General features: G+C 36.9%; 1 protein-coding gene across 1 annotated transcript in view; it reads right to left on the bottom strand.

Annotated features, from left to right (window-relative positions):
• Positions 1–12,342, bottom strand: part of GINS1 (GINS complex subunit 1) — a 35,574-nt gene extending 23,232 nt beyond the window's left edge. Inside the window, exons 1-4 of the mRNA XM_054587458.1 lie at positions 12,134–12,342; positions 6,878–6,942; positions 4,082–4,180; positions 3,247–3,337 (exon numbers count right to left, since the gene is read on the bottom strand). Coding sequence (XP_054443433.1) covers positions 3,247–3,337; positions 4,082–4,180; positions 6,878–6,942; positions 12,134–12,208 — 330 coding nt within the window. The 5' untranslated portion in view covers positions 12,209–12,342. The remainder of the gene's footprint in view (positions 1–3,246; positions 3,338–4,081; positions 4,181–6,877; positions 6,943–12,133) is intronic.

The following is a 12,342-nucleotide window of genomic DNA, read 5'->3' as shown; positions in this document are numbered from 1 at the left end:
GTAAAAGACCTGTATGCAGAAAACTATACAACATTGAAGAAAGAAATTAAGGAAGACACAAATAAATGGAAGCATGTACTGTGTTCATGGTTCGGAAGAATTAACATCATCAAAATGTCCATACTACCCAAAGCAATTTACAGATTCAACGCAATCCCTATTAAGATACCAATGACATATTTCACAGAAATAGAACAGACATTTCAAAAATTTATGTGGAACCATGAATGACCCCGAATAGCTGCAGCAATTTTGAGAAAGAAAAACAAAGTAGGAGGGATCACAATACCAGACATCAAACTATATTACAAAGCCACTATACTCAAAACAATCTGGTACTGGCACAAGGACAGACCCACAGACCAGTGGAAGAGAATAGAAAGCCCAGAAATAAGCCCAGATCTATATGGGCATCTAATATTTGACAAAGGGAGCAGAAGTATAAATTGGAGTAAAAACAGCCCCTCAACAAATGGTGTTGGGAGAGCTGGACAGCTACATGCAAAAAATTGAAATTCGACCACCAACTGACACTACGCACAAAAATAAGATGGATAAAACAGTTAAATATAAGTCACGACACCATAAAGGTCCTAGAGGAGAACATAAGCAGGAAACTCTCAGATATCCCAAGCAGTAACATTTTTACAAATATGTCTTCTAAAGAAAGGGACATAAAGGAAAGAATAAACAAGTGGGACCTCATCAAAATAAGCTTCTGCATGGCTAAAGAAAACATCAGCAAAATGAAAAGGGAACCAACCGTATGGGAAAATATATTTGCCAATGATACATCAGACAGGGATTTGATCTCCAAAATATATAAAGAACTCACATGACTCCACTCCAAGAAGATAAACAATCCAATTAAAAAATGGGCAAATGACCTGGACAGACACTTCTCCAAGGAAGAGATACAGAGGGCCCAGAGACATATGAAAGGATGCTCAGCATCACTAGCCATCTGAGAAATGCAAATTAAAACCACAATGAGATACTACTTCACACCGGTCAGAATGGCCATCATAAGCAGATCAACAAACAATAGGGGCTGGCGAGGCTGTGGAGAAAAGGGAACCCTAGTACGCTGTTCGTGGGAATGCAGACTGGTGCAGCCCTGTGAAAACAGTTAGGAATTCCTCAAAAAGCTAAAAACGGAACTGCCTTTTGAGCCAGTGATTCCACTGCTGGGACTATTTGCTAAGAATCCCAAAACACCAATCCAAAAGAACCTATGCACCCCAATGTTCAAAGCAGCACAATTTACAATAGCCAAGTGCTGGAAGCAACCTCAGTGCCCATCAGTAAACAAGTGGATCAAAAAACTATGTTACATTTATACAATGGAATACTACGCAGGAGAAAGAAAGAGCTACTACCTTTCACTACAGCACAGATGGAACTGGAGAGGATTATATTAAGTGAAATAAGCCAGGAGGCGAAAGATAAATACCATATGATCTCACCTATAAGTAGAACCTAACCAACAAAACAAACAAGCAAGGCAAATAGACCGGCAACATTTAAAGAAAAAAGAAACCAACAGAATGGAAAGGGAAGCGGGGGCGGCGCATGGAAAGGGAAGGGAAGGGTCAAGTTAAGGAACATGTATAAAGGACCCACGGACAAAGCCAAAGTGGGAAAGGATTGAGGTAGGGAGGTGGGAGAGGGCGGCAGGGGAAAGTGGTGGCGGGAAGATGGAGACAAATGTATTTGAACAATTATAAAAAAATGGAACTTGGCTCCTCACAAAAATCACTCCCAGTACCACAGATCTCTTTGTGAAAGGTAAAACTATAGTTCTTAGAAGATTACATAAAAATATCTTCAGAACTTTCACACACATACACACCACTCAGGTTCAATTAGCAAGAATGACTCAGAACTTTGGAAAGCACTACACTTAAAATTACAGTTTTACTATAGTGAAATGATATAAATCAGAAGGAGACAAAGGAAGAAACACACAGCGTGAGATCTGGTAGGGTCCCAAACACAAAACTTCTGGTATCCTCTTCCTGTGCAATCAAGATACATCACCCTCCTGACACCTTGATGTATAACAATACACACAGTACTGTCAACCAGGGAAGCTCACACAAGCTCTAAGGTCCAGAACTTTTACTGGGGATTCACTTCATAGGTGAAGGGATTAGGAAGCACAAATTGTTAGTTACAGAATAATAATGAGGTTGTAAAGTACGGTAAAGGGGATATAGTCAATGATATCCTAATGATTACATATGGTGTCAGAAGGGTACAAAATTTACAGAATGGTCACTTATTAAGTTATATGTTTAACCACTGGGGTGTATCCCTGAAACTAATATATTGTATTTCAACTGTAATTGAAAAATAATTATTTAAAATAAATGAATATAATTTCCAAGGTCCTTACAGCTTGGATTAATATTAAATTTATGAATAAGCTTTAATTATCTGGAATCTTTGCTTATCTGGACATTAGGAGATTAAAAGTTTAAAGCTAGAAATTACAAAAGCAATGCAAAATAAGTAATACATATTTGGTCACATTAAGGTTCCAATTATGATGATAAATTTGACATAGTACATGCACAGCCCTAAATTAATTAATGACACAGTTAATATATCTGAAAACTAAAATTTAAGCTTTAAAATTTTCATCTTATTTAGATGTATTTGCGTATATTTAAACTTACATATAAAGTTATATTAGAATTGTGAAACTGAGAACCTTATGAATAATAAAGAGAAAAAACTAACAATTTAAGGGAACATGGTCTCTGAATATTCAGTCTACTTTTTAAAAAAGCAAAAAAGAAAAACATCATATCTTCTTAATTGGTGGCTTTTACGAAGAACAAAACTTTCTTATCTCATAGAGAGGCTCCTAAATCTTTGTGGTTTAATGCTGATTTTTTAATTCACTTTTTGATTAAAATTTCCTATTTCTAAAAGGGTTAAAATTTCTATTAATTGTTATTGCTATGATTAATTTAAATGTTATTTTTGATTATTTGTATAACTAAGACTTCAATTAATTTTTGTCTTGAAACATCTATGACTTAGGTTTATGTACTAATGCTGTTTCTTTGATAATTGTTTTTGATATAGAGTTTTCCAAATCTAGACTCAAAATATTACATAATAAAAATGTTAAAATGTTAATAAAAAGAGAGAAATACTAATAAATACTATTTTAGAACAATGCAAGAACCTCAGCATTTTCCAAATTTATAAATTTGAATAACAGTGCTAACTTACTTCTTCAGCAGACATGTGAAATCGTAAAACATTTGGCAAAACACTGCCACATTCCCACCTCAGTGATCTAATTCGAAGCAATCGGTCATACCTAGGACATTAAGAAGGCATTAGATGGCTTAACAAAAGGGATATCAGAAGTTGTTTTGATCAGGAAAGACTCAAGACTCACTATAACCTAAATGTACTATGTGAACTTTATTTGGCACCTGAGGCAAACAAACCATTTTAAGAGGTCATCTTTGGGACAGTGCAGAAAACATGAATATGGATTGGATAAAAGTCTTATTAGAGATGCATATTAAAGTATTCAGAGGTAAAATGTCTTGATGTTCTACAATAGTGTAGCATAAATAACTAACATGAAACAAATATGGCAAAACGTTAAAATTGTTACAATGGCCCTGGCTGGGTGTCATCCTGCATACCAAAGGGTTGTGGGTTTGATTCCTGGTCAGGGCATATATCTAGGGTTCGATCCCCAGTTAGGGTGCATATGGGAGGCAACAATCAATGTTTCTTTTTCTTTCTCTTTCTCTCTCTCTCCCCACCTCCCTTCCTCTCTAAAATCAATAAACATCCTTGGGGGAGGATTAAAAAAAAAATTGTTACACATGTATGATGGTTCCTTGGGGTTTCATAACACTATTCTCCTTAGTTTTATGAATATTGTAATTTTTCATAATAAAAAGTTTTAAAATGGAAAAGAAATGTAGAATGTTTATAGAGAGACAAATCTAAAAATCTGTTTTCATTTGAGATAGATAATTAGGAAACCACAGGAAAAATGCTCCATTGTTCCCTGACACCCCCAAGCAAAAACTGAGAGGCTTACAGGTATGCTACAGTGCAGCGTCGGTTTCTTAGCAAAGAACAGTGTCGAAATTTGATGGTTGGTATCAAATCACTTCGTCCACCTGACTTCGCTTCATTCCTAGTAACATTTGAATAAGAAAAGAACAAATATGTATATTTCAGTATAAATAAAATTTTCAAAGTCAACTAACAACTCACTTACATTATTTTTTTATTATTAGCAGTTAACCTAATAGTAATAGCCTCTAATTCAGAGCTTTTGTTAATGTCAAAAGAGAAAAAAATCCAAGTAATTTCCCTAAGATTATCACACTATGATCTTTTCATTTAACCATTCAGTACTTTGCATTTTTGTACACTGATTAATCTCCATTATTTCCAAAAGACAAACACTGTGTTTACTCACTTTTTGGAATGCCTTTATCATGCTAGGATGAGACAAACATAACATCATGGTTCATAAGATTATGGTCCTAATATCGTTTTTATTCTATGCAATAATCCTCATTATAATAAAGTGGAAAATAGAAGTTGAAATGGTCTTTCACTCATCCAATAAATATTTGTACACCATATTACACATGTACGATACTTCAGTGTTCTTCACACAGAAAGACAATTTTGAATCTACCTTATAAAATTTACATGTCCTTAGATATTAAACAACATTTTAAAACCAGATGTGCAGATTAATGGGTACAGAGTGTCAGTATGACAAGATGAGGAGTTACAAAAATGGTGGTGACAGTTGCACAACATATGTATTTAATACTACTGAACCGTACATTTAGAAATGGTTAAGATGGCAAATTTTATGTTATGCATACTTTCTACAATTTTAAAAATTGGGGAAAAACAACAAAGCAAATGTACAGGAAAAAAAACCTACTTGGGAGTTTCAAAAGGAACCAGATGAATATAGCAAGGATTCCTTCATGGAGCATATGTTGCAGGCCCTGAGAAATATATGTCCCATCCAATCTTGTCTTTTAGATATGGTCTATATACTTCTGCCACTCTGTGAAAGTCAGACTTATTCTCGACGTTTACAACGTACTCCGGATTATACAGTAATAGCACAAATAAAATGCACCTAACACCAGAGTACTTTTTTAAGTGCATAAGGACTTCCTTAAAAATTTACATTCACATGAATAGTTTAAAAGAAACAGATTCTTTTCATTTAATAAGTATTAAGGAAATAGATTTCATTTGGGAAATAATTTTAATCAGAAATTGGTAATAGTGATTGTCCCCCTAGAAAACTAGGATAGGAAACAAAATTTGGGGTTATAAATTTACAAAGGGTACAAATACAGGGAATAAAGGAAAATCCTTCCCTTACTGGCTAAGGCCCTGTTAGGCCACCTCCTTTTTCACTTTTTACCTAGTCCAAGTCACCTCTGCTATCACCCATGTGCCTCCCTCCTCCATTGTCCACACAGTAGACAGTGTGACCTTTTAAAACACAAATGTGCCACTGCCTGCCCCACACATTTAAACACCTTGCTGGTGACATGCTTTGGCTGCTTACTAAGCTTCAGCCTCACTAACCTTCTTTAAGTGTTAGTTTCCCTGAGCACCCCACCTCTTTTATGACTCAGGGACTTTGCATATGCTGTTCCCTCCACCTGGAATGCTCTCTGTTTACAATTACTGGCTTGCTAAAAACCTGTTTCTCCTTCATCCCTCAGCTGAAATTTCCCTTCCTTGGACAGAACTTCCCTGATTCCTTGATCTAATTATATTGTCATTATTCTCTGTCCTAGCATGCTGTTGTGTTCCTTCGTAACGTGTATCCCAATTTGGTCTATCTGTATTCTACATTAGACTGCGAGGGCCATAGAGACAGAAATCTTGACTACTGTGTTTACAATTAAAATACCAGAGCCATTTATCAGCACATAATTGTCTAGTACATATTTGTTGAATGAATGAATGGAGTTTAGGCCTTTACAGCCTTTTATTTACCACAAACGTTGTGTTTCATTTCCTTATTCCATTTACAAGACTTTTCCGTATACATTCTTAAAATGATAGTTGAAATGTTCTTGTTGTTCTGTAAGCTCACCACCCTCATTTGCATGCTACTGATTTCTACATCCAAGTTAACTGATAAAAACATTGAACATAACAAGGCCAAAGATGAAACCTTATGACGCAGATAACTTCTCTCTACTTTGAGATGTGAATACCTTAACTATGATCAAGAAGTTGGTGTAAGACTCCTTTGTGTCTTACTCTTCACCAAATTACAGGGATCTATGAAGTTTGTCACACAGCCCAAATTCTCCATAGTGCCAACTACTATGCTTAGCTCTAAATCTATAAATCTAGAGCCCTCTCACCTCCAACCTGTATCCTTTTGTAGCACTAGTTCTCAGTGAACTCTGCTCAAGCTATTGAAAATCACTACTGCTCTTGCCAAGTTTACAAATTGCCCATTCTCTCATCAATGCACTAAGGTATATATAAATGAAAATAAGCAGTGGAAATTATACATCTCACTTTATTAGGGTTTTTATTTGCCCATATCTCATCTTTTTTAGGTCTACCCTATCTTTTAAGTCTTATCAGTAAAATAACAAATATTTATTTAGCATCGTCCATGTGCCAAATGCTACTTGAATCCCCAAAGATACAGTCGTAATCAACACAAATCCCTCTGGTTCTGTAAACCTAGAGTATAATCAGGCTCACAGAGAATTTACAAAACCGGGAAAAAAAAAAATCTAAAAACTGATGTAAGATTATCTGATTTCAACATCATATTTCTTAAAACTGTTTTAAAGTATGAATTCTTATGAATACTTACACATCAGACTGGTTTTGTTCATATAAAGCTTTCATCTCCTCCAGAACCTGTCTGAGTCCATCTTCCTAAAACATACAAAATGATATTGATCTACTTTCATTAATTTCCCCCCAAGTCAGTAGCAATATTCTGTTTATAATGTTTATCTTTGATTTACATATCTTATTAAAAAGCAATAGTCCTTTCACACCTACTGTAAGTGTTGGTGAGGATGGAAATTGGAACTCTCGTACATTGCAGGTAAGAATGTAAAATGGTATAGCAATATGGAAAAAGTCTAATGGTTCCTCAAAAAGATAAACATATTGCCATATTATTTAGCAATTCCACTCCTAAACATATACTCAAGATAATTTAAAAATATATGTTCTTACAAAAACACAAATCTTCAAAGCAGCATTATTCATAATAGCTAAAAAGTGGAAACAGCCCTGGCTGGTATGGTTCAGTGGATTGCGTGCCGTCCTGCAAAAAAGGGTTGCCGGTTCAATTCCCAGTCAGGGCACATGCCTGGGTTGCCGGCCAAGTCCCAGTTGGGGCTGCATGAGTGCAACCCCACACTGATGTTTCTCTTCCTCTCTTTCACCCTCCCTTCCCCTCTGTCTAAAACGAAAAATAAACTTAAAAAAAAAAAAAAAGTGGAAACAACCCAAATGTCTATCCCCTGATTAACCAATAAACCAAATATGGTATATCCATTTGAGGGATTATTATCTGGCTATAAAAAGCAATGTAGTACTGATACATGCATGAAGCATGGATGAACTATGAAGACATTATGCTAAGTGAAACAAACCTGACACAAAGAACAAATACTATATGAGTCCACTTATCTGAAATATCCAGAATAGGCAAATTCATAGAGAGAGAAAGTAGATTAGAGGTTACCAGGGGCTGGGGGGAGATAGAAATGGGAAGTTACTGCTTAATGGTTACAGAGTTTCTGTTCATGGTGATGGAAAAGTTTTAAATATAGGGTTGACAATTATACAATCATGTGAATGTAATCAATGTTACTGAAGTATACACTTAAAATGTTAAAATGGTAACTTTTGTTACAGTATTTCATGACAATAAAAAAGAAATCGGGAAAAAAAACAGAAGTATTACTGACTACACAGCCAACACACTGATTAGGACAATCTCGAATACAATGTAGTGAGCAAAACAAATTAGACACAAAGAAATACATACTGTATGATTCCAACAGGTCTTTTACAGAAGTTTGTAACTCCTGGCACACTGAATCCAGAAATATGTAAAGACAAATATAATCTGTAGTTAGTTATTAAAAAGTGAATCTATGGTTGCCTGAGATTATAGGTGGGAGAAAACTACAAAAGGGAAAAAACCCCCAAACCCTTGGGGTGTCTAAGGTTACAGGTGGGAGGTAGCTATAAAAGGGAAAAAAATGAGCCCTTGGGATGACAAATCTTTTAAGATTTTTCTTTTAAAGATTTTATTTATTTGTTTTTTCAGAGCTAGGGGAAGGGAGAAAGAAAGGGAAATATCAATGCGTTAGAGAAACATCACTTGGTTGCCTCTTTGCAGGCACCCAACCAGGGACCTGGCCTGCAACCCAGGCATGTGCCCTGACTAGGAATCCAACTAGTGATCTTTCCGTACACAGACCAGCACTCAATCCACTGAGCCACACCAGCACAGGGCGGGTGACAGGAATCTTGATTGGAGGGCTGGTTATAAGGATATATATATTTGTTAAAACTGAAAAATCTGTTAAGATACGTATTTTGTTGTATATAAATTATACCTCAGTAAAACAGATGGTAAAAAAAAACCCAAAACAATAGTCCTGCAGGAGAAATAAAGCATTATAAAAGTATGTAAGTAATTTATTATTTACTGAAAAATGGTCTTAAAGGTTACTATAAAAAAAAAGGTAACTGCAAGAATAGAAAGGCCAAAGGAGTTTTTCTATTATACACCTTGGGGCAAATTTTGTCAAAAGTTGAAAATTTACTTGAAAGGATAAAAAGATTATATTTACCTGGCAGGGGAGACACCATGATCAAGGATAAAAAGATTAGTATTCTGAAATTCAAAAATATTACACAATAGCTCTGTCAACAGTCCAAAAATAAGTGACCCATCTATTTTCTCATTCTACTTTTAGGACCAAAATAAACACATTAGAAAAATAACTTGGTGCTACTGGTACAATTACAAATTAACTACTTAACCCTGCTCAAATACAGGAAAAGATGAAATTCCTGATGAAAAATATAAACATGACTTCTATTTTCCCTTTCATCAGCTGGTTCAAAAAGATAATGAAAAAAGTCTGATTTATTAGAATTCAGTCAAATATACTTTTTATTAGAGAATATTATTTTAAGAAATAGTTGAAACTCATACAATAGATCTGCAAGCATACAAAAGTGTAAAATAATTTTGTAAAGATACACCATCTTTCAGATTTAGATCGATAGTGGGAACTGAATCCATTTTGTGCCCCCACGTCAAGCTCTAAGTCCCTGGGTGGCCAAGATGATTTCCCTAAAAACCCACTTCAACTATTACCAGTCCCGCATACAGAAAGTGGGTAATCATTTCAATGTGCTAAACACAGCACTTAACCATGAGGGATTCTGGGATGAGCAAGACAGAGTCCCTGCTCTAAATCCACTGACTATTATCTCACTCAAAAGGATGATTATTGAAAATCATGGGCCTATTGGCCCTCAGATCAATAAGATCAATTCTTGCTCTGACCCTGCTCAGCTGTGTCACAGAGTGACAAGCTTCCACAGACTAAGTCTTCTCAGGCTGCTGAGTCACCTGAAAAAGGTGGATTTGTCAGTGGAAGAGGACATGAATCCAACAGAAGCTGCAAAAGCTTCTCCCCCATACTAAGACATAGAAGAGGGAGTGATTTTACAACTTCTAAGTCCCGCTCCCCAGAAGTAGTAAAGTAGTACACACGTCTGTACTCCATCATTTCTACTGAACTTCCCACTGCTGTCTCTCAACTTTTGGACTCAAGTTGAAACAGCAAGCTAGAATCTAGACTGTGTTAAAAGTGAGGCTCTTCCTCCAGTATGCTGTAGTTCAGACAATTTCCTTCACTTGATCCCTAATTTCTCTCGGCTGTTTCCTCATCTGCAAAATAAGCTAATTTCCAGACTAGGTTAATCTTCAAAACAAAACTTACCTTCCCCAAAACACTCTTCCTCCTGAACTCTAAAGTTGTTTACTCAGCTGAGAGAGAAGCCTCTTGAGATCCCCTAATTCTTTCCCCTCACTTATTACCTACCGCATCTCCACTCCTTTCTAATCATTACAAGTCTTATTTGTCTCAAGTTACTAAAACCCAAACACTGATTTCAGAGACCACTCACTAGACAGTTTGGACCATACAAATCTCTTACCTGGTCCATTATAACCACTCATAACCATCTCTCTGCCTCCATTCTTCCCACTTTCCAATCCATTCCCCACAGTGCTGCCATAGATATCCTCAAAAAACAAAAAGTTACCCAATCACTCCCTTGTCTAAAATCCTTTACCAGCTTCCAAATGCCCTTTGAGTGAATACCAAAACTCTCTTAAACCTAGAATCTACCTTCATAGTCTCCACACACACCCTCAGTCACCCTTCCCATGTGATCCTGTGTCTCTGCTGTCTGCTATATCCTTTGGCTGGGATGCCTCACTCCCTTCTCAGAGTGGTGACCTTATTCATCTAGGCATGGCTCAAAAGCCCTCTCCTCTGCCTTAGCTCAGGATGGATTTTTCCTTTGTGTTCCTCTTCCACACCTCCTTGGTATAACTTTACATGTTGCATTCTACAGAGTTGGCCAAAAAGCCCCTAAGGTTTTTTCCATAAAATAAAAGGCACATTTTTCATTTTCACCAATAACTTTATTGATTTCGATATTTTGAGTATGTCAGCTATCTCCTGGGTGGTATAACGTTGACTGTTCTCAGTTAATGTCTCAATTTGATTGCTACCAACTCCAACTGGTCTACCCAACTGTGGAGCATTGTTCAGAAAGAAATCTCCAGTATAAAACTTCGGAAACCACTTTGACAAGTTCAATCAGTCACAGCACCTTCTCCATACACTCAACGAATCCTTTTTTTGCAGTTCAGTTGAGTTTCTACCTTTCTTGAAATAATAAAGCATAATATGCTGAAAATGTTGCATACTTTCTTCCACCTTCAATATTAAAATGGCTACATAAAAATTTACCAATTTTGAGGGTTTTTTTAAACGCACACTGATATTAACAGCTGTCACATACCATCTAACAAAATTGTTTTGAATGAAGTTAAAGACAACTAAGTGCTACTAGAGCCACCTTACTGAAAAAAGCAAACAAACTTTTTGGCCAACCCAGTATTACTTATTTCATGCCTCTCTCCTAGCAGAACATGCCCTGGCATCCGCACAATGGCTGCCCTATAAGAAACATAGTTAAGTATAGACTTTAGAGTGCAGGTCTTAAGCCAGACTGCCAATGTTTAAATTCTTAGCTTTACTTGTTACTGTCTGTCACCATAATCTCCCCAAGTCTCCATATAAATAGCTGGAAAAAACGGAAAACAACAGTTTAAACCTCATAGGATTATTAATGAGGACGAGAGACAATGCAGGCCAAGTGTTTAGCACCCTGACTGGGGTAATTACAATTAAAAAAAAGAAAAATAGTAACAGTGATCAGTAGAAGCAACAGTGGTAAAAAGACTTAAGTCATTACGGTGTCAAATATTGTTCAGAGAACCTGAGGTACACCTTCTCACTGAGCCCCTACTACAGTAAGAATAGGGTGCTATTATTATTATCGTCCCACTTTTGCAGAAAATTGAGCAAACAGAAAGTCTGAGTAACCGACCCAAAGTAAGACAACAGGGCCAGAATCCCCAGCCTGGATCCAGAAGCCTAGCTTTTGTCGGAGTGCACAACAAATGCTAGGTTATCAAGCAACAGAAAATTGTTTAAGCAAAGTTAGAGCAGTATAGTTATATAAGAAAAAACACTAGAGAAAATATATAAAGAAACACACCAAATCTCTGAGTAAAGTAGGCAGGAAGGATTTCTTTCTCCTCCTGTACTTTCGCCTGGTTCCAAAATTTTTGTACCTCACTTTGAAGTTGACCCCGTGAGAAAGTAAACCCTCCAGGGGAGGGGCAAAGGAAAACCAGGAGGGAGCCGAGCCGACCCACCCTGCTCTCCGAACAGACCCCAATCCGCCCATTCAGTCTACCCGGTCCCCTCCACCAACGCCCCCTCACATTGAAGGCCAGCAGCTGCCCTTGGGGTAAGCGGTGCGACTCGCGAACCAGCTCCATGGCTCTGTTGCAGAACATGGCGGAGGCAACCCAGTCCTGTGCCCTTGTCAACCACTCGCTCTCACACCAAATGGTGTAGCAGAACTCACTCCACAGCACTCAGCCTCTACAGTTCCGGTTGTTACCGTTCTTGGTTATCGCCTGCGCCCCAG

The sequence above is a fragment of the Pteronotus mesoamericanus genome, unplaced genomic scaffold (genome assembly GCF_021234165.1).
Source record: "Pteronotus mesoamericanus isolate MK-2021 breed Mesoamerican mustached bat unplaced genomic scaffold, CSHL_Meso_final scaffold_118, whole genome shotgun sequence".
NCBI lineage: Eukaryota > Metazoa > Chordata > Mammalia > Chiroptera > Mormoopidae > Pteronotus > Pteronotus mesoamericanus.
The sequence above is the reverse complement of the archived record's forward strand: the minus strand, read 5'-3'. Positions and strand labels throughout refer to the sequence as shown.